This window comes from Bemisia tabaci, chromosome 4 (genome assembly GCF_918797505.1).
Source record: "Bemisia tabaci chromosome 4, PGI_BMITA_v3".
NCBI classification, from domain to species: Eukaryota; Metazoa; Arthropoda; class Insecta; order Hemiptera; family Aleyrodidae; genus Bemisia; species Bemisia tabaci.
In genome coordinates, this window is record NC_092796.1 from 12,263,301 (window position 1) to 12,290,834 (window position 27,534).

The following is a 27,534-nucleotide window of genomic DNA, read 5'->3' on the forward strand; positions in this document are numbered from 1 at the left end:
AATATCAAATTGCCCGATTAAACTGGGCAATAGCTTTTGTGGCTTGGTTCCTCTCTGCTTCACGTGGTCCAAATGTGTGACCTTTTATTAAGGAGCAGCAACCTAGCCCTTGATTAAAAGGGACCATGATTGACCATAAGGGACCTTGATGGAAGTCTCCAACTTCTCCTTCCTGTTTCAGTTTCAAGAGGAGTGTCCGTGGCCGAGACTGGAGTGGTGGGCGCCCAGGTGGTGGAAGTAGGCGGCGGCGGCGACCGCGCCGTAGGTCTGGTTGGCGGAGGCGGCAGCCGCGAAGGAGGCCGACGAGGGGTAGTGGTGGGCCGCCGAGTAGGCCAGCGGGTGGAAGAAAGGAGGCCCCGTCGTCGACTGAGAGGGCGCCACCGTCGGGCTGTTCACGTCCATCCCCGGGTTCTGCTTCTTCCACTTGGTCCGCCGGTTCTGGAACCAGATTTTCACCTGCACAACCAACACGATCATCAGCGAGACGGTATCGGAACTGTTTTGATTAAAGGCTTAAAAAAAATGGTTTGGTTTCTTGGGCGGAACTTTTGGAAAAGAGGCCACCTCATGACGGTTCCACTTACTCAGAGCCGATTGTAAGACCTCTAGTCAGGTGCTTGTTAAATGATTGGTTTGAGCTGACCAGAGGTTGACCAGAGTATAACACTCCCAGTTTTCTTCAGGTCAAATCCCGATCAGCTCTTGTTCTCTATCGCAAACCAGTAGTTAGGCTGATTAGGGCCGATTGTAAGACCTCTGGTCAGGTGCTTGTCAAAGTGGTGGTTTGAGCTGACCAGAGCTTGACTAGAGGTAGGAGTGTATGACTCCCGGTTTTGTCAGGTCAAGTCCCAGTAAGCCTTAGTTCTCTCTCGCAAACCAGTAGTTAGGCTGATTAGCAGATTGACTGTTGGTCAGAGTCTGACCACTGGCTTGGTAACCAGAGGTTGACAAGACATCTTTTAAACGGCCAACAGTCGCTTAGTCCCCTGCGGCAGTGCCATATTTTCTGAATTCTCCCTCTATCGGAAATCTCACCAAGAATTTACCTAACCATATAGGTATACAATTTATTGGTACTATATGATCTCACAATGAAAACTTTTTATTGTTTCCTGAACTTTTGGGAATATTATCGAAGTACAAAAAATACCCTGCGTTCTGACAATGTAGGGGTGACAACGCCTTCGAAGCTATCATGCAGTCAACAGTTTATACGTATTTCTACCAAACATTCCTACCTAGTTTGGGCCCCGTCTCTTAGGTTTTTTCTTTTTTTTTTTTTTTTTTGCTCCGGCAATAATGCAACATTTTTTTTGATGAGTGCTTGAGGCATGAATCATAATTTCATGATTTCTCTATTCTAAATCTCACCTGTGTCTCTGTGAGGCTGAGGCTGAGGGCGAGGTTGAGCCTCTCGCAGACGGAGAGGTATCGGGTGGTCTTGAACTTGTTCTCGAGGGCGACGAGCTGCTCGTAGGTGAAGGCGGTGCGGGCGCGCCGGGGCTTCCCGCCGCTGGAGCCCTTGGAGTCGCCCGGCCCGGACGCGCCACCCCCGCCCTTGTGCGAGGGCGACTTCTTCTTCGGCTTCCCACCCCCGCTCCCGGGCGTGTCTGGGTGTCCTCCACCCTCCCGCTCCTCGCTCCCGTCCGAGAGCCCGCCGTCGCCCAGGGACTCCTCCTCGTCGTCCACCAGCGAGTCCGAGAAAGGCCGCGAGATGTCCCCGCCTGAAACACTCAAATTCATCCGGTCAAAGAGTGATTCATACAAATTTTTACGAAGCAGCCTATAAGACAATGGTAACATGAAAAAAGTGCACTGGAAAAAAAAATACATTTGATCTAGAGTCCAGACTCTTGAAAACATTGACAAGAAAAAATACTCTTGATTCAATCGGATTTTTGCTTGAATCAAAACGAAATCCGCTTAAAATAAGAGGCTTGGTTCTTGATTTAAGCTGGATTCTCATTGAATCAAGAGTATTTTTTCTTGTCGATGTTTTTAAGAGTCTGGTCTCTAGATCCAATGTGTTTTTTTACCAGTGGGGGTAAAACGGGAAGCAATGCTAATAATTCAACACTAAAAACCCGAGACGTTTTGACACAAAACTGAGTCATTTTCAGTCGAAAAATACGTTAAAAATTCAAGAGAGAAAAAACCACATTGGATCTAGAGTCCAGACTCTTGAAAACATTGACAAGAAAAAGGACTCTTGATTCAATAAGATTTCAGCTTAAATCAAAAGGAAATCCGCTCAAATTAAGAGACTTGCTTCTTGATTTAGGCTTAAATCTGATTGAATCAAGAGTTTTTTTTTTTTTTTTCTTGTCGATGTTTTTAAGAATCTGGACTCTAGATCTAATGTGTATTTTTTCCCAAGGCGAGACGTTTTGACTCAAAACTGAGTCATTTTCAGTCGGAAAATAAATGAAAAATTAAAGCATATCGAATAAAAAGCCTGAGAGCTACATGTTGGTGGCCGAGATTTGAGGAAAACAAAAACTAGCATGTGACCTCAGGTTTTTCTTCGATATTTTTTTAATTTAATTTAATTTTCGACTGAAAATAACTCTGATGGTCGGATAAGACCTTGATTAGGAAAATAAGGGATGGAGGTGGGGGTAGGCTAGCAGAGCTGTTGCAAACTTCGGTTACAGCAAATACAAGAGCTGCTTATTAAAGAAAATGGATGATCACTGTGATCACGTTGGTAAGCAAATGCAATCTGCTTCGGTTTTCACCGGTCACGAAACAGTTTCCTGAGAAAATTAATCATAATAAATACCAATTATTTTTCAGGGTGAGTAGAGGGGAAGGGCAATGATTGTGGAAACCGGAGGATCGTTAACGATCTCCATTTTTGCAAAATGCTGATAAGTGCCCTGCATTTGGAGTTCATCAAAACAAACCTGAAGCGGAATAGTTTTGGGAGAGAGACAACAGAAACAAAGGCCAGGTAATCTTTTAATCTTTTGAACGAACGCTTAGGGGTGACAGGGGTAGCAAGGAGCTCGCAATTAATTAGCGCCCCTGGTGTTAGCTTAGTCAACTATGTAATTGTGCTCTCCTCCTCACCCAATCCCTCTCCATGTTCCGGACTTGACACTTTTCACACCGTTGCCGGCAAATAACAATTAGCGAAAAGGGGAGGGGCTTCCTACTGAAGACTCCTGAATAATTATTTTGATCTAGAGAATATAGTCGATCTATGGATTTTAATTTCATTCATTGCGCCATTCTCTATCAATATGTGTATTGACAAAAGTTGTCAATCATGTGAACCGTAAGCACGGTGTTTTATATATGCCGTACCGTTCGGTTCATATATGGATGTATTTCTGCGAAACGGAACTATGTGCATTATAACGTGAGCCCTGTTATGCATATATTCTTATGGGTCTAAGGGCTCATGTCTTAATGCACATAGTTCTGTTTGACAGAAATACGTTCATATAATCGTACTCCAGGTTTTAGGAACCTTTCCTCAGTCCATTCGACACAGCTTTTTTTCTATCGTTTACCTTATTAGTTTGAAAACTCGGCTGTATGAGCCAAGAATACGGTTTCTAGTCCCGGGAGTGCGATTACACGAGTTGAATAGTGTGGTCGATGTATAAAACTGTGCTATTTTATCTCAGTGGAATATTACATAGTACCCCCTACAATGATTGTACTTAAGCAAAGTCATGGTAAAAACTAGGCCTTTTGTGTAAAAGGGGAGGAAATTCAAAAATCGGCAATCCTGCCTAAAACTTCACAGGTTTTTTTTCATACAGAGAAGAAAAATCAGGGAAACTGCAAGAAATTACTTTGAGTAATTTTCCATCTAAAAAATAAAGAATGGCAGGTAATCTATGACGTTCAAACCAAGATACGTGGTCTAGTAGTTTCACCGTCGATATATCGTCACCTTCTGGACAAAGTATCACAAGCGCCATGCGACATTAAAAAATTTCGCCGCCATTTTATTTTTTTAAGGAGAAATTGTTGGTTGAAGCTGTTCGAAAATGTCCCGGAATTTTATCGGCATCACAAAGAAAATTCACTGAAATTTTCGGACAGCTTCGTTGAGAAATGTCTTTGAAAAAAAAATAATTTTATTTATATTTATTATAATTTGATAGCACCATGCGACGTTTCAAAGTTTCTGCCGCCTTTGAAACGTCGCATAGTGCTTGTGATACTTTGGCCGGAAGGTAACGACAACTTACTCAGCCGGGAAAAGGCGATTTTCAGGAAAAACACTCCGATGGAAAGAATCAATTAAAACACTTTCATCAAAGGGGAATTAAACAATTTGAGAGAATATCCGGAGAGTTGGCAGGGGGGCCCTTTCCTTTGCTCAAATGCTATCGCTGAGTGCGGAAAATAATATACACCCTTCGCCTTCCCTCCCCGTCGCTTAGCGTAATGCTATTAGTATGCTAATTCTATCGTAACAATTTGAAAGCTTAGGAAGATTTCCCGGCGCACTCCGCCCGCTCTCGTGCAAAGCCCTGATATGTTACGCATCGATATGCGATCAAGTTCGATTCATTAACGCTCAATCATAACCATCCACATATGGAGAATCCTCAAAAAATCTGATCCATTTTCCTTGTAATTTGACATTTCTGCTTTACACTAGAAGAGAAGTCAATTCGCGTAACCTTGCTTTGACTGTACTTATGCATAACTCAAAAGTCTAAGAGTTTGATCGTTTTTTTCCTTCTCCTTCCCATATTTTTATTAAATAGACGGATTTCAACGGAAACAGCGTTACTCCATTGCACGCTTCCCAATTTCCTATCATGTTTAATTTTTTGAACAGAGAGCTAAATTACGTAATGCCTTTAAACTCTCTGCGAAATGAAGATTAGGTTTGGTACGGTTAGGTTTAGGACGTACTGGTGCGCATTAGAGTTCAAAAAATTTAATTTTGACTCGAATTTTAATTATTGGTATTTTCTTGGCTTTGTTTCCCCGCGAAATGGTGTGGACCCAGCACCATTTCTCCACCTTGTTATATACAGTTCGGGCCACTTCTTAGTGTTTAATTTTTTCATTGACCCTAGATTATGAAGTATAAATACTTGCAAAATTTCAATTGCTAATTTTTCACTCGATTGAATTTGGAAATTTTCAATATGTTCATCGTGCTTTCCATTCAATTTTAATGTAGGAAGTTAGGAATATATATTTCGGTGATGAATTTCCTGCCCTGTTAAAGGATATTTTGCACCAACTCCTCAGAATAAAGTGCAATATAATTTAAGTCATGATGTGATAGTATATCTCTTACTCAGTTTATCGTTTTCTAAATTAAAATTTATTTTTCAAAAACGCATTTTTTAAAAAAATATTAATATTTGTATTGTTCGATAAAATAAATTGTCTCTTAGCATGTGCTCCTTAATCAAATTGTCCGTCCATACAACAAATCCGATGACTCCTCTCACTCCAGTGGCGCGGCGTGAATTGCGATTTATCGATTGTAATGTCATTAAACCTACGGTAAAGAATCGATTATTAAGGTGATCGCTGCGAACACCCTGTTTATCGATCCTGTTCCTGTGTTCCATAGGTTTAAATGGCATAACAATCGATATATCGCAAAGCACGCCACGCCACGCCACTGCCTCACTCATTCTATGACGACATGCAGGAGGATGACGAGCTGAAGGAGACAACTTGAGTAGCGGTTAAGCCGAAGGTGAAAAGTTGAAACTTATATCAAAGCGGTACCCGCGGAGGGCATGGAGAGAGAACTTTCAAAGACTCGATCATTCCGACTCCGGGTGACGTCTCTGCATCGGCTAATGATGGAACTTCGGAACTTTTCGCTCGTTACGTTTGTCGCGTGAAATCTCTCCGCCGCAAACTTCCATCGCGCATTGAAACATCAATTCACACGCGCGGAACGTCTTCCCCACAATACAAGAAACCGTCGCCGCAACCATTGCTACGAGATCGATGAGGTGTGGCCCCGACAGGGCTGTCACCTCCTTCTTTATCCATAACTTCGCATTATTCAGGGGGTCTAAATCACATGACAGTAAAACACTGGAAAAAAACACATTGGATCTAGAGTCCAGACTCTTAAAAACATCGACAAGAAAAAGTACTCTTGATTCAATCAGAATCTAGCTTAAATCAAGAACCAAGCCGCTTAATTTAAGCGGATTTCGTTTTGATTCAAGCGAAAATCCGATTGAATCAAGAGTATTTTTTCTTGTCAATGATTTCAAGAGTCTGGACTCTAGATCCCATGTGTTTTTTTCCCCAGTGTGGTACGGTAAAAGCTCGCTAAGTCGGAATACGGTGAAGACGAAATGCCGATTAAGTCGAATTTTTTTTCGGCCCCTAGACACGTCCATAAGTTAAATGGAGAATCGGTTAGGACGAATTGCTGCTTAAGTCGAATTTGTTTTCGGTCCCCACACAGTTCGACTTAGCGAGCTTTCACCGATTATAGTAAAATTTTCAAAACGAATCTGTTGAATCGATGATGAGACTGCTAAAATAACTTATCTCGCGATGTTCCGCGTGATGGTTTAGAAATTTTGACCCGATAAAATAAAATACAATCGCATGCAGGAAAAATCGCCCTCGTCACAAAAGAGTAGAGGGACATTTAAACCCATCATAAAAAGCCATTATCTCAACAAAAAATTCTTATCATGATGATAGTTTTTTGTTGTCACACGAAAATGAGTTCTATATGCATGTTTTCCTTTTTACTACAAAAAAAGGATATTCATGACGAGAAAAATTATTGTCGAAGTAATGAATTTTTGTCATGGGTTCAACTTCATGTCTTATTCGCTCTTTTGTGAAAAACACAATATTCCTTGTGAAAATGGTTTATTTTTTCCATGCTGATCGTGGTTTTTTTCCAAAATATCGTTGAATTGCCCGACGTACTTTCTATTATATTTTTCGAAAATGCTGCCCAAAAATGTCGACCAGTAATTTCTTGAAAAAATAAAACATTTTAAACACCGTGATCTAGATTTGTTGTTTGGAGGTTTCATTGTCAAATTGCTATGGTGCACAAGACGCGATAGGTGAAAAGCACTTTTAAGCCATTCGCCATAAAATATTACCTAACTTTCATGTGACTTAATCTTTGGAAAATAGATGTAACAAAAACATCCGTACTGAATATGAGCAAAACACAAACTAAACCGTTTATATTCAACTTTTAAACACTTCTCTATAGCAATTCGACATAAATTGTGTCATTGTGTGCACGTGACAGTGTTTGGGGATGGAAATTCATTTAATACCATTCATATTCAACTTATAGACACTTTTCAATAGCAATTCGTCATAAATTGTGTCACTATGTGCATGTGACAGTGTTTAGGGATGGACATTCATTTAATACCATTCATATTCAACTAAAAGACTCTTTCCCATAGCAACTCGTCATAAATTATGCCACGATGTGCATGTGACAGTGTTTGAGGATGGGCATTCATTTATTGACTTACTATGACAACATGGGAAGGAAGTGACTCCAACAATGGAGATTGTATCCTTGCTCCGATTAGAAACTCGAAGCATTTAAACTTTTGAAAGTCGATGTCGTCTGAAGTTAGGATAGAGTTTGGAGGTAGAGGGGGTGGGTATTGATATTGTCAAAACCGACCTCATTAGGATGTCTATCGCAGCATATGATTCGGCCCCGCGCACAATTATACAGACCCACACACATACAAGCGACTATGGTTGCAAATCAACGGTAAAATAGAGCTTTCCAACACGGTTGCTCTTCTTAGGTCTTATTTGCCGAATAAGGAGAATTTTATCTCGCGGTTCTAAATTATTTTCTCGGCTGGGTATTTTATTTGAGTTGCAGACATCCACTTTGGTGGCATTAAATCCAAACGTTTCAAGCTTACGATTAGATTATTTTGGCGCCACCTTAGGAGGTTATTGTGAAAAAACATCACATGTTTTCACCTTGTATTACGAAAAAAAAACTAGGATAGTCGTAACAACCAGCCACTGGTTGAAAATGCGCCAGCTACCGGGCGGTAGTTGCAACAACTACCGGGTTAGTTGTGTCCCATACTGCACGGTAGTTGGCGCATTTTCAACCAGCCGCTGGTCGTGACGACTTATCCTATTTTTTTTTCGTGATCCTATGTACTTAATTTACCTAGCCAATATTTACTGTAAACTCTTATATCTTGTTCATCAGTTAATCTCCAGTTCCTTTTTCCTCAAAACTTGAAAAAAGAAAACATTTTGCGTTATGCTTTAATCACACCTAGTTGCTTAGTGGCCAATTTTGTTACCCTAAAATTACTTTAAAATAAGTATTGAGGCATGAAGGACTTAGGTCACCGAAACTTTCGTCATCCGAACCAGAATTAACCAAAGTGTCTCTTCCTCGCTGAATAAAAAAACTCCGGCCGTGGAAGCCGTACTTACGGGCTACATAGACATACCGTCCGCGTTCCGGGCTGAGAGGCCGAAATTTTCGGACGCAGCACCCGGGACTGTCGGAGCTACGGCTCCAGCACCTGGAACTTTCAGCCGCTGAGCCCAGAACGACGGTATGTCTACATACTGCCGTGATAAGGAAGAACACCGTATGAGCCTTCAGGCGTTGCCAAATTTCTTTTGATAAAACACGAATTTCCTGGTAAAGTTATGAATATTTTTCTTCCCATTTTTCAGATACTTTTGTTCGCAACTTTACCTAAAGTCCCTGAAAATTTCTAGGAAAAATGTTTATATCTTTCCTCAAAAATGAACATTTCATCGAAGGAAATTTTGCAACTCTCAAATGTTCATACGGCGTTCTTCCTTAGCAAGGCACTACAGCCCGTAACTTTTTTTCAGTGCTCCTCGTGACTTTGAAATTCCGCTGTGAGCGGCAACCGTGTTCATTCCGCGTGTTAAACAACGAACTCGGGACCTCTTAGCTCCTTAGATCCGCCGCTAAGTTGCCGGGAGAAGTGGTGGCGGGGGCGGGGCGTCTGGCGGAGCGGCCTCCCACCGCCCGGAGGTGGAGGCGGACGGAGGAGAGTCGCGAGGTGGAGGTGCGGAGAGAGGGGGAAAGCGGTAATTAATAATAAATTTGCCTTGTTTAAACTTGGAAAGCTTGATGCTTGCGCTTATTTAAACTATTTTGCTCTGCAGCTAATTTCGCCTCCCCCTTCCCCTCCTCGATCTCGAAGCGCGTCTCAGATTCACTCGATGGATGGCTGCTCCTTTGCGTGCAGGAGCACTTCGGATGAGAGGGGGCGGAGAAGGGGAGTTTAGACAAGGGTGTGCCCTTTTTTTCTTTCTCGGTCTCAGTTTGTGTAATGGACAATGTACACGATCGTTGTTGACGATAAACATTTGTTCGGTGGAACATTAGCTTAAGGATTCGCGGTTGGATCTTAATCTCGGCTAGATGAAGTCTCAGGTAACTCACGACTAAACTTTGGAATCGTGGGACTAAAATATCCGAAAATTTGAACCACACTGCTATTTAAAATGATTGGAAAAAGAAGAAGAATCTTAGCACTAACACTTAGTACCAAGATTCTTCTCTCTTTTCTAATCATTTTAGCATGCGGTACTACTCTACCAAAAATGTTCCAACACTCCCTGGTAAAAATTGGCGGTAGGATGTGTGTTCCAAAATACTATAGACCTATAGCCGGCTGCACAATTTCTTATAGCCTTTTAAAGCCGATGGCGATTAAGCAACAGCCAGACGATAAAGTTTATGCTAAACGTTACTATATACGGACACTAGGACTTGGTTAGTTTTTGGACTACCGCTCTCGTTTTGTTCCATAGTATCTTGATTTATTTTGCGAGGAAAGCTCCTTACTTTTGAAGGGTGCCTGTCATTCTTAATATATTGGAGCGCCTTAAATTTCTTATGATACTATGTAATACCATTGGTGTGAAATAGTTGCTTCAGACGCCGTGGCACGCTGCGGCGCGGCGGGCGGGCAGAGAGCGCGAAACGCGCATTGGCGCCCACAAACCTAACAGGGATACTTTACGCATTGCGCAATGCGTGAAGTATCCCTGTTAGGTTTGTAGGCGCCAGTGAGTCGCCGCGCAATGCGTGAAGTATCCCTGTTAGGTTTGTAGGCGCCAGTGAGTCGCCGCGCAATGCGTGAAGTATCCCTGTTAGGTTCGTAGGCGCCAATGCGTCGCCGCTCCGCTTTGTGTTAGGCTCTAATATTTAATCTCGCGGAGTCAGCGTTTTTCAACTCATGATTTTGAAATATTTGCACACGCTGTATGGACCATCTCATTTTAATTGATGAAAAAAAAATATGTTTTAGAGGAAAATATAATGTGTGTTTTGTAAATATTAAGGTAGTTCCGTATCAAATTTAATGATTTCCAAAGCACACGGATTTCTACACGATTTCTTATAGCCTTTTATAGCCAATGGCGATAAAGTGTAAAGCCCGGCGATAGGAACTAATAGCCCGACCGTATACTTTTTTATAGATTCGTATAGCCCGGCTATATGATTTGCTCCGCTTTCTACAGCCAGCTATATGATTTTCAATAGCCTTCTTTAGTCGGCTATAAGAACTCCTATGGTATTTTGAAACGCAGCTCGTATCGCCAATTTTTACCAGGGCTGCTATTTCTTAAAAAGAAAAACTTGAAAGACGCAATTTATCAGTTTCGCCTCTTATAGATCAATATTATTCACGCAAAACAGAAGAATCATGGAATTTTTTGAGAAATGTTCAGTATAGTTTCTCATCCATCAAAACATAGATTAAAATCAGGAATTATTTGACACGTTGCACATGTAGAAACGTGTCGTTAAGGTTTAATTGCTAGTATAATTTAATCCAAAAGGTAAAAAGTATTTAACAGGAAAACCCCAGCCGAAATGTAAGAAAAATAAAAATAAATTGATGTTTTAAATAAATATTGCGATAAAAAAAGGAAAGTAGAAACATTGAAGCCCCAGACGTTGAAATGAAAATTGTTGGCATTCTTCATCAGCAAGAGAACGTCATCGGTCCATTTTTGAACTGGTGTAAAATCCGCACGGTCAGCTACAGGGTGGCTAAGGAGGGAACCAAATCGTAAATTTCACCTAAACGATTTTCTGTTGGGTTATCGTAAAAAAATTAGGAGGCAGTGGGCAGTGATATCGGTTTGAAAGTCGGTTTGAAGGAGCTACTTTCTGGGAAATTTTTGAGAGGCAATCTTTATTTTGATGTAATTTCTTTATCTGAAGAGAAATCTTTCTTATTCTGAAGAGAAAAATTGAGCTAGAATCACTATAGCTCGATTAAACCAACGTAATTAAGAGAATCTTTTACACCTAATATTTTAAAATAAGACAAAAAATTCAAAAATTCCTGTTCCTCTAGGTTCAAATCTTCTTTGTTTCTTAATGCCTTCGTAAAATACACAAATTCTTAACTGTAGATTCCATATAGCTGCACGTAGGACGTTTTGTGGCCTACCTCGAAAATTGTAGGTGTAAAATAGTGATGCCTCCTTTTGTTTAGATACGTCGCACTGAAAACAAAGTTACGGGCTATTTAGACATTCCCTCCGTTCTGGGCTCTGAGGTCGAAAGTTCCGGGTTCTGGAGTCGAAATTTCGACTGTTCCAGGTTTAGAGGCCGGATTGCGGACGGTATATCTAAATAGCCCGTATAAGTACGGCTTCCACGGCCGAAGTTTTATTTTCAGTGCACCAGTGGCATGGCCTGCTTTGCGATATATCGATTGATCTGTCACTTAAACCTACGGAAAAGGATCGATTAACATAGTGTTTGCAACGAACACCTTAATAATCCACTCTTTACTACGGATTCAAATAGGAAAATATCGATAATCGCTCATTCACGCCACGCCACTGCAGTGCACCGGTGTATATTGTCAGCAAAAGTGACGAGATTTCCATGTGATACCAAGAAAATAAAAACGAGCTGCAAATTGGCGCGTATCATTGTTTTTCTAATCTCATCAACCATTAGGCATGATCGACTCGAAATAAGCCGTGACAGGACCCCATCGCACAGTCTCGTTAAATCGTTAATGACGAGCTCTTAATGAGACGGCGAATAACTAATTCAATATCGCTCCAGGGGATGAACGAAGCATTCCAAGCGAAAAGGACTAGAAAGGAGTAGCTGATAAAAGTTCGCCGCGTTGCCGCACGAGAAGAGATGGCGGGGGAACAAATCATTATACCGACATAAAGGTAAACAGGGGTACAGATCCCTGGAGTCGCTTCCCTCCCTTCCATCAGCTGAAGGCGAGGGGTGGAGAACAGAGAGAAGAGAGAGCAAGAAGGGGCTCTTAAGTTGAGACAAGGCTATCGGGTTTTTTTTTTTTTTTTTTTTTTTTTTTTTTTTTTTTTTTTTTACGTGGAGGAAGGTCGCCAGGCTGGGACGAAGAGAGTAAACGGAAAGGAGAGAAGAGGGAAAGAGTTGAAGTGAGATGGAAGGGATTGAGAGAGGTAAATGAAAGTATCATAATTTTCTGAGGGAAGCGTGAAATAACCCGGAGGAATTTTATCACTATTTCAAAGGGTGATTGATACGTGGATCGCATTTAGCAAAAAGGAACCAGCGCAATGACAGTGTTGTAAAAATTTTGCTTCTTCATTTTTGTCTAAAAGATCTCTGAGAATAGCAAAAAGTTTTTGCTTTCCATCAAAAAATTGTTAATTTTAAAGGAAAATAATTGTTTAAATTTTGAAACTGTGCATATATTGAGTATTTTTAAAAGGAAAGAGGAAGTTGCACGATTTTGAAAACATTGTAATCTCACTGGTTCCTTATTGCTAAATGGGATCCAAGTGGGTTTCCGATGGCATTTATAGTTTCATACTCATACTAAAACATCCGGCACAAAATAAATCAAGTCTGTGACTCTGTGTGTAGTATTTTTTTTGAGCTTGGAAGTTGATTTCAGAGAAAACCAGTGCCACCATCGTGTTTCTCGCGAACTTTTACATAAAAATCATCAGTAAAATCGCAAATTCCTCACACGTGCGACATCTCCATTATCAACCTTCAGGCGATTTTATCCGAATTTATATAATCATGAATCTCGGTTTTGTCCTGTCCCCAGTATGAAAAATCAATCGTCATAAAGACACCAGCTGATACCAGTATTATTGCAATTTTATCTACAATTATCATCAGTATTTTCAACTCAAGTATCACTGAAAAGTAGCATCAATAAATACGTGGGTTTATCATACGACATATTGCTTCCTGTGTGCAAGACAGAATGTTGAGCAGCAAGTTTAGAAACCCAGTTTTGGCACATCATTAATTTTGTTCGGAATCAAAAATAGGAAAAGCTATTATTTTGACTTTTAACCATATCCTTTTTTTCTTGATAGAGTTCACCCCAGAAATTAAGCAACGAGTATTCTCAAAATACGCCATGACACCCCTTTAAATAAGTGGGGGAAAATCACACTAATCCGAACTGTATGTAACAAGGTGATGAAGTGGTGCTGGGCCCATACTATTTTGCAGGGAAATCAAAGCCCAAAAGTTCCAAAAATTTCATATAGAGTCAAAATACTTGAGCTCTAATGAGTACCAGTACAAGCACAGTTTAAATAAGAGGTAGATTACCTCAAAGACTACAACTTGGAATAGTGCTGTTTCGATAATCCAGAGCAAAGAGAAGAAGCTAATTAGGAAAAGTGAGCGATTTTTTTTTCGCAAGGCCGCCAATGGAAGGAGCGAAAACGGGCAGGTTGAAAAGGGAGAAAAGAAAATGTAATTACGGCGGAGAGGAGGACCGCCGAGAGAGTGAGAAAATTAAGTGACGGAAAAAGTAGCAGAATGAAACAGACGAAAGAGGAGGACAAAACAATGAGGATGAGCCATCCGGTGCTACCTTCATCAGCGGTCGAGGGGTGGAAAGGGAGGGTGGGGGCCCGGAAAACGGCGCAGCGCGGAGGGATGAAAACACCCTTGTTAAGAACAATGGGGGGGCTACGTCAACAAGTCAAAACGATTGTGGCGTTAAATGCGGTCGTCATAGTTACTAACTCCCACCCACCAGCCAATCGGCGCCGTGCTATTAAATAAACTCTCCCGCTACCCCTCGCCGCCCCCTCCCGCCGCTCCCCTCGTCCCCCGGCGGGCTGCGGATGTGTATTACATTATTAATTTTTGACAGCATAACTGCGGCGGGCAGGGGTTGGAAGGGCCGTGTCTGAACGGAGTAAATGGCTTCTTTTGGGCGCTCGCTGCCTCATTCGACCACCGTTATTGATCTGAGGCTCCGGCCGGAGCGAGGAGTTTTTTGATCTTCCGAAGGCACTCGTCCGCCGAAAAACTCCAGGCTCCGCCTCATCTCGACGGCGAGCTTCCCTTTGATGAAGTAAAAATGCAGCTTCTACGAAGAAGGGGCCCGGATGTGTTACCACATTAAAGCAAGTTTCCACGGAAATACGTTACCGTCGACGGAAAAGTGGACCCTCCTCCACGAAAGCAAAATTTAACAGGAACAATTAAGATGTTGCATGTGTGTGGAATTTGCGATTTGACTGTTGATTCTTGTGCAAAAGTTCGCGAGAAACACGATGATGCCACTGGTTTTCTCTGAAATTAACTCCCAAGCTCAAAAAAAGCTCTCAAGTTGAGGCCAAAATGGAGGGGATATCCCACGCTACCCTGAGAGTCCACCTCTACATCAAGACAAACTCTCCGTGCAAAGATAGGGAGCAAATACATTGACAGAGCTGCCACTTTATTTGGGGACTCCAAAACTGAAAACACGGCAACCCTGCTAATGTATTTGCTCCCTATCTTTGCATGGAGAGTTTGTCTTAATGTAGAGGTGGACTCTCAGGGTAGCCTGGGATATCCCCTCCATTTTGGCCTCAACTTGAGAGCTTTTTTTGAGCTTGGGAGTTGATTTCAGAGGAAACCAGTGGCACCATCATGTTTCTCGCGAACTTTTGCATAAGAATCAACAGTCAAATTGCAGATTCCTCACACATGCAACATCTCCATTGAGGCGTTCACTGGAAAAAAGTCACTTGGATCTGAAGTTCAGATTCTTAAAAGCATCGACATGAAAACGGGCTGCTGCGTAAAAATTTGTATCTATGGCTTTAAAATCTGCTACATCTGTGCGGCGCTATATACCACTATTTCGACACTCGAAAGAACCAAGTTGCCTACTTGATACAATGAAGGCGAGCGTGTACGCGTATACGTTCATCGCTCAACCTCGGCACTTTTTCCATCCCGAGTTTCGCGGCTTTACACGGCGGCGCAACCACTGAAAGCGCGAATTTCGGGGGTGCGGTGTCGGCGACGGCGGTCCGGGGGGCGGGGGGGGGGGGGGGGGGGCGGGGGGGGGGGCGGGGGGGGGCACGGCGGAAAGGAGTGAAAAAGTTCCCGGCCGGGATGATGTACGAGCCAAGTTTCTTTAACTTACACGCCTCAATTATTCACGATCACTCAGCCGCGGTTAAACGATTTATACCGAGTCGAAAACCGCGATCCCTCTCCTCTCCGCGGCAATTTATGACCCGGGGTGGGCCGAGGAGGGGGGGGGGGGGTTATCGCGCCCCGGAATCAGAGGCTGAGTGGGCATTCGCTACAATCACACTCCGTTGAAATATTGTGCCGTGACAGGTTCATTGAAAAAAAAAATGGATTGAGAGCCCCCTTGGTGAGGGGGTATCGCTTCTTCAATGGCCATTTTGTTCTCATTGAATGATACTGGTGGAAAATGGAGGATCTCTTTTAAGGGTTGTGCTGTTCTTAAGCTGTTCTTGGGAATAATATTGTTTCATATTTTTATGGAGGAGTGCTAATTTTTGATAATCGGGTTGTAAACTTGATTTATTATTTTAAAAAACGGTAACTTACAAAATAATGACTGATTGATTGATTTTACTATCTCATTATTTTGCTCCTAAGATATCATGAGCGGTTTTAGAGAATCGATAATAAACCGGCTTGTTTTTTTTATTATTTTGTATGCGAGATCCTGTTTTACACACATTTTTTTCATAACATAAGTTAAACTGTCATTGATTGTAATAGCAACAACTACACGTTTATTTTATTTTTTGTCTCAAAAAGTTAGTGTGCGTCCATTTCATCGATGGGAAATTTTAGGATGTAAGAAAAAAAGAAACATGCATAGTTTCAACTGAAAAATCGATTATCCCGTAAAAAATAAACCGCCTTTGATGAAGTCACAAAAGAATCAATCGAATAGAAACCGGGAGAGCATTTACCTGCCGAACCTACAAAGTGACAAAAGCGCACAGATAACCTCGAGAAAAACAATTTGAGGAGTTTCCTTGTAAAAAATAAAAGATGGCAAGTGTTTCCGGACGTCTGAGGGAATTGTTTCTCTGCAGTTATTTTATCCGACTGATCGGTCACAAAGCTCAGGAACCGATCGCAATAGAGTATTAGAGTCTGGTTGGGTTAAGTTAGGTCACGCAACTAAACTAACTCTCCGGAAAAGCTGGAAGTATCACTCGCATTGAAGGCGCCCAAATCCCGAATTCGTACATACTAAACCTACAACTTCGATCAATAGAACTTTCAAGGCTCCTTATTTATTTCAGTACACTACAGGCAAATGACAGCTATGTTGGAAAGAAAACCGCGTATGGATAATTTGATGTTGCAAAAATTTATAATTCAAAATCTCGGATTTTGAACACAGTCCACTTTAAAGTGTGTTACGTAGGATGTCTCAAATCAATTGCCACGAATGGGAAACAATCATATTTTTCTCTTCTCTTTTCTCACTTGCAGAGAGAATGGTGCACTTCATTTCAATTTCGGGGATCTTGAATTTTTGGCAGATGCATTACAATCGTTCGACTACGCATTCTCGAAATGCGATTTCAATCCATGCAGCGCAGAAAAAAATCGCTGCTTTCCGATCATTTGCGGATCCAGCAAATGCGCCACAATGTCCGTCTCCATTTAAACCTATGGAAATGTATCGATACTTGGAGGGGTCAAGTGCTCAGACAAGAATCGATTATTTAGCATAGGTTTAAATGGAGGAAATCCGGTGTTGCCTAATTGCTGAATCCGCCTCTGTTTCTGATCGGTTCCAGGCTCAAGAGCTTCAAGCTTCCGTAAAGCTCTTAAAACTTAATGTAAACAGACAACTAACATAATTTTGACAAAATTGTATAACCGCTCGTATTTTTCTTTTTGCTTTCGAAGGCCTAAAAAAGTTAATACAGATTTTTGTCGAGAACAACTGGTTTTCGGTAGTATTATTCATTACGCCAAAGAGGATGCAAAATCCGCCAGATCGGATTCAAGTAAATTAAGCTCTTTGAGCCCCGTAAATTGTCGGTAGTGGCTACGCTGATTCGCCCCACAGAGATTGGTGCCACACTACAACTCCGACGGAAAATCCGAGATTGTCCCCACAGAGTGTGGCCTATCATATCACTATCAGAAAGTGGCTATGATTCACCTTCGTGGGACTCTTGGACCCCAACCTCAGCGAGCCCATGCAAAGTGAATTCATATTTCACAGAGAGAGATGAATTGTAACTTCAAGACAATTGTAATTCTTGGCACAAATATTCATCGAGGGTTGTGCAGAACTCATTACGAAAGCTGGTAATTACATATTTCTCATCAAGTCTGAAACTTGCACTTGCATGCTTGTTTACATCAAGTTCATTGAACTCCATGAAGGCTCTCAGTCCAATCAGGAAGCGGCACGGATTTTTTATACTGAAATCAGTCGAAATAAACCGCGTCAAGCAGAAGAGAACCAAGTCACATCAGCTATTGCCAAATTAAATTGGGCAATTTAATATTTTACATGAAAACAGTTGTGCGGATTTCTTTTTTTTTTTTTTTTTTTTTTTTTTTTTTTGCAAGCAGTGAATTTTCTGCATCGTGTGAGGCAAATCGTCAAAATTTTCAAAGGAATCCACACAAACGTTCCCTTCTAAAAAATTAAACTGCCCAGTTGATGTGGCTTGGTTCCTTCCTGCTTAACGCAGTCCAAATGACACTAGTGCCCCTATATCCATACTCAGTAAGCAACAATAATTTCTTGCGATCAATGTCGGGAGAAAACCGTCGAATTTGAAACAGCGGAAGGGGCTTCCACGCGCAGGGCAGGGACCAGGATGAGGAAATGGGGCCAAGCCAAGGCACGAGCAACGGGTCGGTCGGGTCGGGCTGGGGTGGGAAAATTGAGGAAAGGCTGAGAACACGACATTTAAACTGCTACCAATTGTTTTCTGATCCACGGGGCTTAGGCGTCCCCCTCCCCGCCCCCACTCAGCTCTCCCCTACGGCGGAATTTTCAATTGGATTACTTCAAAGCGATTGCGGCTCCGAGGACCCCTCCCTCCTCCCCCGTGTCCGCCCGTCCTCCACGCTTCCCCGTCCCATCAAAGTTAGTTAAACAGATTTATATGTTTCGATTTTATCGCCCACTTGCCCTCATCCGTTAGTGCACGTCGGACGTAAATGGCTCCTTGACCGAGCGACTTGGGTTCACAGGAGAGTGGGCCGCCCCGATTTTCCGCCGGAGTTTCCAGATCAGTGTTTTCTGATGACCGGCTTTGAGGAACGCTCAGCGTGTAAGCCTCCGATACGGCACACAGTGGATCGAGTCAATTGGAGAGGTCTGGCATGAATTTTTGTCAAAACTGCGTCACATTTTAAAGTTCAAAGGGTGTTGCCAGAAGAAAATTTGACGAGGAAACCGATGGAATCATTTCTAGAACCTCAAATTTTTGTATAAACGGAGTTATAGGCGTTTAAAGTTCTCATATTTTGTCGAACCTCTCCTATTGACTCCATCTACTGTGTGGCAGCCTTAATTGTCCACGTTCCGACGTAGGGAAGTTGCCTTTTTCTGACGGGGAAAACTACTGCTTGAATAAATCTGATGCTTGAGGGTTCGACCCCCTTGAAATGATCGAGGAGTAAAGCTTTCATAATTTTGCTACACATCTTTTACACTATTTACATTATTTTTAGATTTTGCTTGAAAGAAGGACAGCATGTTTAATGAGCTTCAAACTTCATTACCGATAAAAACTCAATTGGATGAGCTTTAATAGACGTTCCAGCAGCGTTCGATAAAATCTCAAATTTTGTGACGTGATAGTGCAGTACTTAAATACCCTCTGCTTTTCAGTTTCGTACAAATTTCAAAGTTGAAATAATTAGCGATTCCTAGAGTGAAAAGTGGAATTTGACACGGACAACTAACTTGATGCAACTAAACCCTCTCGGTAAATATATGTCTTGCATACGTAAAAAAATGAAGGCGCGACGGTTTTCTTTAGTATCATGGCTCAGGGAGTGGCGTGAACTCCGGTATCCACTTCCAAGACTCCAAACTACGCGAAATGTACTAGCAGCAAAATAAAAGAGAAGGCAATTTTGACGATGACAGGTTATCTTTTTTTGGAACCAAAAAAAGACTTGGCCGCAGAGGCACAACATTTCAAAGTCCTCGCTTTGCTATCTTCCCTTTATTGCAATAGTTACATTTGTAGGTCAACGCTCAAATTCGCCAAATAATAGGAACTGATGATCAGAAGAGTTGAGCAATTAATTTAGCAATCCCAACCTAATTTGCATGAACTTGTCCAGAAAAGTCCTGGACCCGACATTCAGTAATAATCATTAGACAAATTTTATTTGGTTTTGGGTTCAACAAGTTTCTAATCAATCATCATTTGGCGAGAAAAAGCAGTAATCTCCGAATTTACTTTTGCCCGACTCCATTACACACGGAGACAAAAACCTCGTGCGTGGGACCCGAAGTTTAGGTCATATGGATCTTTGAAGTTTTCGGAATTGAGCATCTGAACACTTTAGGTCTAGCTGTCGAGGTTCAGATCACACATCTGAAACTTCAGTTCTTACATCTGAAGTACTTCAGATGTGAGAACCGAAGTTTTTCGGATTTGAAAAACAAAGTACCTCAGATGTAAGAACTGAAGTTTCAGATGTGTGACCCAAACCTCAGCAGCTGGACCTAAAGTGTTCAGATGCTCAATTCGAAAACTTCAGAGATCCATATGACCTAAACTTCGGGTCCCACGCACGAAATTTTTTTCTCCGTGCATTACTTGACTTTTTATCGCGAGATCTCTAAAATATATCGTCGCTGCCTGGCTGCAGCAAGAAATAACGTAACGAACTAACGACTGAAAGAGTTCACGTGCACAGAGAGTTCAAGGTGTGGTGCAAAGAATCGAAATCACCATTGTTGGAGCGAGAGAGAAAACGGCGGCACACGCGAGGTGCCGCGGGAATCCGGGAAATTAACCGCGGCTCGGAGTTATTTTAAGGCGAAATCGACGGGCCGCGAAACCCGTCCCTTGAATAATAGAGCATTCAATAATCTTCCAAAAAGGTGTAGACGCGCCGCGATATCGCTGCCTTTGAATTTTTCACCGACTTATTGCAGCCGAGCGCTCCGCCCTCCCGAGAGCTTTCCCGGCAACCATTTTTCTTTCCGCCGAGTTTGGGGGTCCCACCGCAGCTTCCGGCTTAGGCCCTCGCCCGTTTAAAAAGTTATTTATCGCTTCGCTTCTCTTGTTGAATACGCTCCCAGGCGGGGCCCGGCGTATAACTCAAGCGCGACTCACCGAAATGTTCCTCAAAATGATTTCTGAATGACTCCGACGAATGCTCCCTGCATTTCCGGATTGGAGAGTCATGTGTGAACAGTTTTTAGAGCGAATAATTTTAATAATCACTCCTGTTTATTTTTTGAGCACTGGATTCCTTTTTTGAATAATCGACGTAAAGACTCCGCACGTTGGTCTATCAAGTTTAGCAAAGAAGAAGGATGCAATCGGAAATGAGTGTATTGAGGTCAACACGTCGATTATATCGATGGATCTTCAGATATACTGATCGATTTCGATAAACCAAGGAATTCGATTCTCTCCTTCTTCCTGTTGTTCTTCTTATTCTTATAATCTTTGCCCCCTTCCCAGTCTTCTTCCTATCCTTTCATTATTCTTGTTCCTTTTCTTCCTTTTTTTCTTGATTTTCTTATTTTTGCTTCCTCTTCATATCTCCTTTATCATCTTCCTTTCTTCTTCTCCTCTTTTTCTTTCTTCCTGTCATTTTCATTCTCATACAATTTCATTCTTCTAAGAACGTAACTATACATTTCAAAGACTAAATTTTTACTTTCAAATCTTTTTTTTTTTTTTTTTTTTTTTTTACTGGAAAACTACTGGACGTTTCTAAATTAAAGTTTCAATGATAGTTTCTCTGATAGTACAAAAAACGAGCACAGTTTTAGACATACATGATGACAAGTCGCATAGTCTTGTTAAATATTGAATTTTAAAGTTGATTTTGCAACATAGGAATGGAGTAACGTTCCTTTGCCTGCCTAATGACGATTTTTGTAACTGCATGTGTAGGTATCCTTATTCCTAACAGCTGCAATTGATGCTGTGCGAATTCCTAGCATCGATATTGATGTAAGTGCCATTGATAGAGCATTTTTTAATTTTAGTTAATCATTTTAAAAAAAAAAAAAAAAAATAAAATAAATAACAAGGCTGACAACAATTGCTTGAGGAGAAGGATATTTTTTTAGCTGGGATTGATTGCGCAACAGCGGGATGCTGGGAAGCAACGTCAGTTAAAGGCGCTGTGTCAGAGCATTCGGAATCGCTGTTTGATGACGACAAAATCAATCATCCAGTGGTAATTGGCCCCGGACACACGCCGTTGCCGCCCCGGACATCTGCATCGGCCGCGGCACCGCCTTTTCGCACCGCAAATACACCGGGGTTTTTTTTTTGTTTTTGTTTTTATCATCATCGCCGCACAAGCACAGCGCACAGTCGCCAAAAACAGGGGAAAAACAGCCGAAAAATGACTCCGTCAATTGCCGCGAAATCGTCAACTTCCGGCCAAAGTATCACAAGCGCCATGAAAAGTTTCAAAATTTCCGCCGCCGTTTTATTTTTAAGAAATTGCTCAACGAAGCTGTCCGAAAATTTCACAGAATGTTTTTGTGTTGCCGATAAATATCAGAGAAATTTTCAAACAGATTCAATCAACAGTTTCTCTGCGTAAAAAATGAAATTGTGGCGGAAATTTTTAAACGTCGCATGGTGCTTGTGATACTTTGACCGGAAGGTGACGCCGGTATATGTAGACATCGCAAATAGAAACTGAATGATTTTGCAAACTGGAGTTCTAATGCACCTTCGTTGACCGATAGATATACACCGTCAAGATTGTAGCGGATTATATAGGTAGTTAAATCTCACCGATTACAAGGATATAAATTATAAGGACATGAAAATTATAACCTGCTGAAATACCATCCACCGTTTCAGGAGTGCGATATATTTCCTCCATATTGCTGAACAACGAAAAAATATATCGATGGATATAGTAAAAAAGTGCACACCTCCGATTGCGACGTTGTGATGCCTCACTTATTTTTCACTCGAAACTGACCATAAGCAAACTGAAAAGCAACCTACGGTACTTTATTAAAATTCGATTTGAATTTTTTCTGTCACCTAAAAATATTCTTAGAAAAGTTTATGGGCATATTTTGGTTATGTTTTAAATATAAAAATAAATGAATAAAACAAAAACGGAGATATTTAAATGTCGCAGTATAGAGGGACATAGTTTTCGACTTGAGCTATCCATATACTAAGATCCATTTTTATTTTATTTTTCTCACTCTCTTCATTTGATAAAAAAATCGCCAGAAAAATGATTGAAAAAATTGTTATCTTAGTGGGAATATTCCTAATAGACACAATTTTAATAGTGGGACGGGACAATCCTATTGATGTTATGTGTGCGTCACATTGCATCCTTCTTCCTCTCCCTGTCCAAAAAAAAAGACCGACAAAAGGACCTATCACCTTAAAAGACTAATGAGGCGGCTGCTAGCGCCTCTTGTGTAAAAATTAAATACAAGCGGTAATCATTCATCCAGTCTGGAAACGGCTCATTCGACCTCGGAGAGTTAGAACTTCTGTGATTATTAGAGCGCCGCCCAACAGACGCCGTCATGTCTCCGACCGCTGCTGCCTCTCAGAATACGCCTCGCTCAAAACCCAAAAATTAGGTTAAAATAAACTGTTTAACAGCTAAAAACGGTCAAACACTAAAAGTTTATGAGCTAAAACTAACTGCAGATAACCTGGCTTGCATTTTGCAAAAAGGAACCAAGAGCATTCCAATGTTGCTACGATTGTGCAACTTACATTATTTGCAATAAAATGTCTGTATCATGCAAAAAATTAAATTTATTAGGGGAATTTTCGTCGTGAATTTATAATTTTTTGGGAATAAAGTTAGTACTTGTTTAGATGATCATTTTATACTTGCAAGGTAAAAATGGTTGCACAATCTTAGCAACACTGGAATGCTCTTGGTTCCTTTTTGCAAAATGCAATCCAACTCAAGTATTTCCAGTGCTAAATTATTTTATTCGTTAATCGAATGCTGCCAATATCCGAGGCCCTATAATTCAAATTAGCAGATTTTTGTCTAACTTACATAAAGTCTCAGAGGTACCCATTAATTTATTTATACAATTTATTGATTCATTTTAAATTATTATTTTGATCAACTCAAGCAAGCTCCTAGGTCTGCGGCCTTGTCTACATTAAAAATATAAGAAAATTGTATATCGACACGAATATGAAAGGAAACAAATCTTATTTTTTTTGCTGGCAAATTATTCATATAATAATCTTAACCATTGACTGTTTTATGAGGAATGATGTTGGAAATTATGAATTTAAATACGAGCTAAACATCTTTTTTATAACTCCATCCTTGTTATTTCTTTCGTTCAGTTTATTTTGGAATGAAAATATAATGAAAAGATACAGATTTGGCGTCCATCACAAGATTTTCACTCATCACAATACTGCTGTCGTAGAGGTCCGAACATAGTCTAGTATTCATTTTAATGATTTGGACAAGAGGTAAATCTCTTGTGTGAGCCCCTACATCTATTAACGATTTAAAAGCTTTTCAGTAAAAAAAATTGAAATAACCTCAAAAAGAAACGATGAGCACTGCCAAAATAAAGTTATAAACAAATATTTTAAAGATGTATGCGTTTAAATTTTGTTTATAAACTTGATAACGACTCACAATCTTAAATAACTAGTGTGTTTTCAAAACAGAAACTTATGAAATTCCGCAGCTATATGCACAGAAATGTGTCAGTAAGTTTGAAGTCGTTAAGAACGAAACTTTTTCAAACCAAAAATTGATGGACGCCAAAATATAGTCAATGATACCTTGTTGAACAATGATACCAATGTTCTTTTGCATTCTTCTTTTTTATTCTGAAAATGTGATAAAATTTCTGGTGCTGTCCCATTAAAATTTTAAGCGAGAAAATATTATTTAAGAAGTATTCAGTATCAACTTTTTTTTTTTTTTTTTTTTTTTTTTTTTTTTTTGAGAAATCTTACCAAAAGTTTGTCTCAACAATTTCTGTGAATATTTTTTCTCTCAAAATATTTGGAGAAAATTTCGGTAAATTTCCATTATTTAGGAATAACTGAAGATTTTTGAAACTTAATAAAGAAGCAAAAAAAGGCAGAAAAGAGAAATGAAAATTTGTGAGTTATGACCCGGGATTTTATTGCCGCTATGCGATCCCTGGGAAACGGAAAGTGCACGCTGGAAGTTGTGTTGGAAGGGGCCGGGCTAACGTTCATAGGGATTAACCTGTGTGTTTTTCTGCGTCTTTTTTCCAACAAATATCACCATTATCATATCAAATAAATGACAATGGCTAAAATGTGGAACCACGTATTTCAGCTTGCGATGCTGCGTTGCAGACTTCCGGCCATATTATTCCGTTGAAAAACTGGTCAACTAAATTTCTTGAAAACACCCTTAATGATATTCCTTCTCCATCAGTAAAATATTCTATACACATTTCAAATAACAGAGTTGACTTGTTTCTATTCGAAAAATGAGGGGCAGAGATTTTGAAACACCGAAATAGAGATACGTGATTTTCCACTTTAGCCATCGATAAGGCCGATCTGACCCCGAAAATATTCGTTTCTTGTCATAATCTTTCTTGTGATCTACTGGGCCGATTTTCATAATTATTGCTATGGCAATTAGCAGGTAAATAACATATGGATGAGTTCTCTCTCTTTGCATTTTTGAAAAATTACCCTAAAAGTATCCTATAACATTGAGTCACGTACCAACAGAGGCGTGTGCGTGTTCCTAGCGGTGCATATGACTCAACATTTAGAGTACTTACCAGTCTTCTGTCTATCAGAAGGTATCCACGTCGAGCAAACTGCCTTTTATCAAACAACACCGGAACGGAAAAGATGAATTGGACGGTTTATGCAAAAAGAAACCATGCATGTGAAAATGAAATATGTCAAAAGGTATTGAGTGCAAAGGATTTTCGTGCTCGATAGTTCCTTTCGGAATTATACATCGTATTATAAATCGAATTATAAATCGGAATTATGAATAGAATATTAAATCGTAAGGGTAGCTGGTCACACTGAGGACTGAGGGTGTCCCGCTATACTGAAACAAAACTCCGGCCGTGGAAGCCGTACTTGAGGGCTATATGGACAATTGGACATACCTTCCGTGTTTCGGGCTCAGAGACCGAAAGTTCCGGGCTTGGCACCCGGAGCAGTCGAAGCTATGGCTACAGCACCCGGAGTTCTCGGCCTCTGGACCCGGAACGGTCGGTATGTCCATATAGCCCACGACTTTTTTTAAGTGCCGGTTCCTCCCCGTACTAGTTCACACGCTTCTCCCATAGCGGCGCGAATTTTCTAGGCGGCTGGACCACAAAGCGGTCAGAGAGGGTAGCCCCCAAGTTGATAATGATGGAGCAATGATACTAACCTGAGTGACTGAACTCGGAGCCGATGTGATCCAAGTGGGGTCGCCAGTGGCAGGGGTTCTGGAAGCGGTGGATGAAGGCGTCCGGTCCCTCCTGCTTGGGCCCGGTGAACTTGTTCGGGTCCAGGATGTTCTCCACGGAGAACGCGAGCCGCCTCTCGCCCGGGCGCCGCTCGCTCGACCCCGAACTCTGGTTCTTCAGGAACGTCTCGTGGTCGCGGGCCGCCTCCTCGTCCGAAGACGCGATCGGACACGAGTCGTCCGCCGAGAAGTCCTCCGCCGACGACCGAACCGGTGATCCCAGCGTCAGCCGCACCGCCAACGAGGACCCCTTCGTCAGATCCACCGGTGAGCCCACCTCGATGTCGCCGTTGACATCGTCGCAGGCCATCTCCTCATCGTCCGGATGACCCTCCGCCGGGTTCTCGGTCATCGGTGAGTTGAGCGTTGAGTCGTTGGCGGGGACCGGTTTGAGGAAGGCCGAGCTCGGGTGGTGGTTCAGGCCGCGCTTCTGCTCGGGGGCTTTCTCCCCCCGGGGGGTTTTCGAGGGGGGCACCGGGGGCACCGGGGGCTCCAGGCCTTTGGGCTCCGGGTACGAGTACTTGGCGAGGTCCGCCTCCGCGTGGTCGTTACTTTCTTGAAGTAATCGCTGCATCATCATCATCGTCATTCTTGAGGGTCGTTTCGCAGGCTCTGGGAGGAAATTTCAGGCATTATAATCACGCGGGCATTCTTACCGATGGCTTCGGTGTACTATCAAAGTCGGTGGAAAGCATTTTTAACATCCGTCTTGCGGTTTTTGATCTGCACAAGATTGTCTTTCAATCAGCTCGAGTATTTTCCGAAAATTACAGGCAGCATTTTGTAATTGCACCAAATTACTCACAAATTCTTGACAAAATCGTTTAGAGCAGATAAAATAAAAACAACAGTTAAGACCTTTAAGGGTTTGAGATAAACCTTATGACCCAGAACCGATTGCACACATTTTTTTCCTCGTTAAACGCGATTTTATCACGGTTTGAACATTGATAAGATAGCATTCCCTGAAGTCAAAATAATATCCGGTAATTATTCAAGCGTCAAATTATGTTACACCGAAATGTCACTTTGAAGAGTCAAGAACCTACCACGCATAAACTTGAACGGCGCTTAAAATGCATTTTTACACGCTTGAATTCAAGTTTTCATTCCTTACATTTCACTTACTGAACAATTAAACTTCCTTTATTGCACTGGGATAACGCGTTCAAAAAAACCTTTTTTTATTCAAAACGTAGGCACGTTGCAAACACATCCGCGAGTGAAAACATTCCACGAGACTAACGCTGTTCTAAAAAACATTCCGTTGATTTTTTAGAACTGAACGAGCACTTCATCACGCATTTTGAACGAAAATGTTAATGTCAGGCATTCAACCGTACATGATTACACACGCACAGATTCCCAGCATTCCTTGTTGGTTTGAATCAATCCCACAATCGAACGTCAATTCCTCGGATAGGAAACCGGCTTGAACTTTGTGAACCTGTTCGTCACGTGTTTAAGCATCCATGAGGCACAAGATGACCATGCGAGTAGGTCTCGGACGCTGATTCGGCGAAAGGACCGCGGGCGAACTGATTCGAGCGAATGGCAGCGGCAACGGAACGTTTAACTAAAGAGCGGGACCAGTCGGAACGAAAATATTATTC

General features: G+C 41.5%; 1 protein-coding gene across 1 annotated transcript; it reads right to left on the minus strand.

Annotated features, from left to right (window-relative positions):
• Positions 1–42: 42 nt before the first annotated feature.
• Positions 43–27,534, minus strand: slou (homeodomain transcription factor slouch). The gene is made up of 3 exons (XM_019046024.2): positions 25,844–27,534; positions 1,372–1,724; positions 43–456 (listed from the first exon to the last, which is right to left on the minus strand). The coding sequence occupies exons 1-3, from the start codon at positions 26,508–26,510 to the stop codon at positions 184–186; spliced, it is 1,293 nt and encodes a 430-aa protein (XP_018901569.2). The 5' UTR covers positions 26,511–27,534; the 3' UTR covers positions 43–183.

What these genes read in the sequence shown, in the direction of transcription:
- slou (XM_019046024.2), bottom strand. Translation starts at nt 26,510, where the DNA reads ATGACGATGATGATGATGCAGCGATTACTTCAAGAAAGTAACGACCAC. An exon ending in CTCCGAGTTCAGTCACTCAG is followed by an intron (nt 1,725 to 25,843) that starts GTTAGTATCATT and finishes TGAGTGTTTCAG; the next exon opens with GCGGGGACATCTCGCGGCCT. An exon ending in TCAGCCTCACAGAGACACAG is followed by an intron (nt 457 to 1,371) that starts GTGAGATTTAGA and finishes TTGGTTGTGCAG; the next exon opens with GTGAAAATCTGGTTCCAGAA.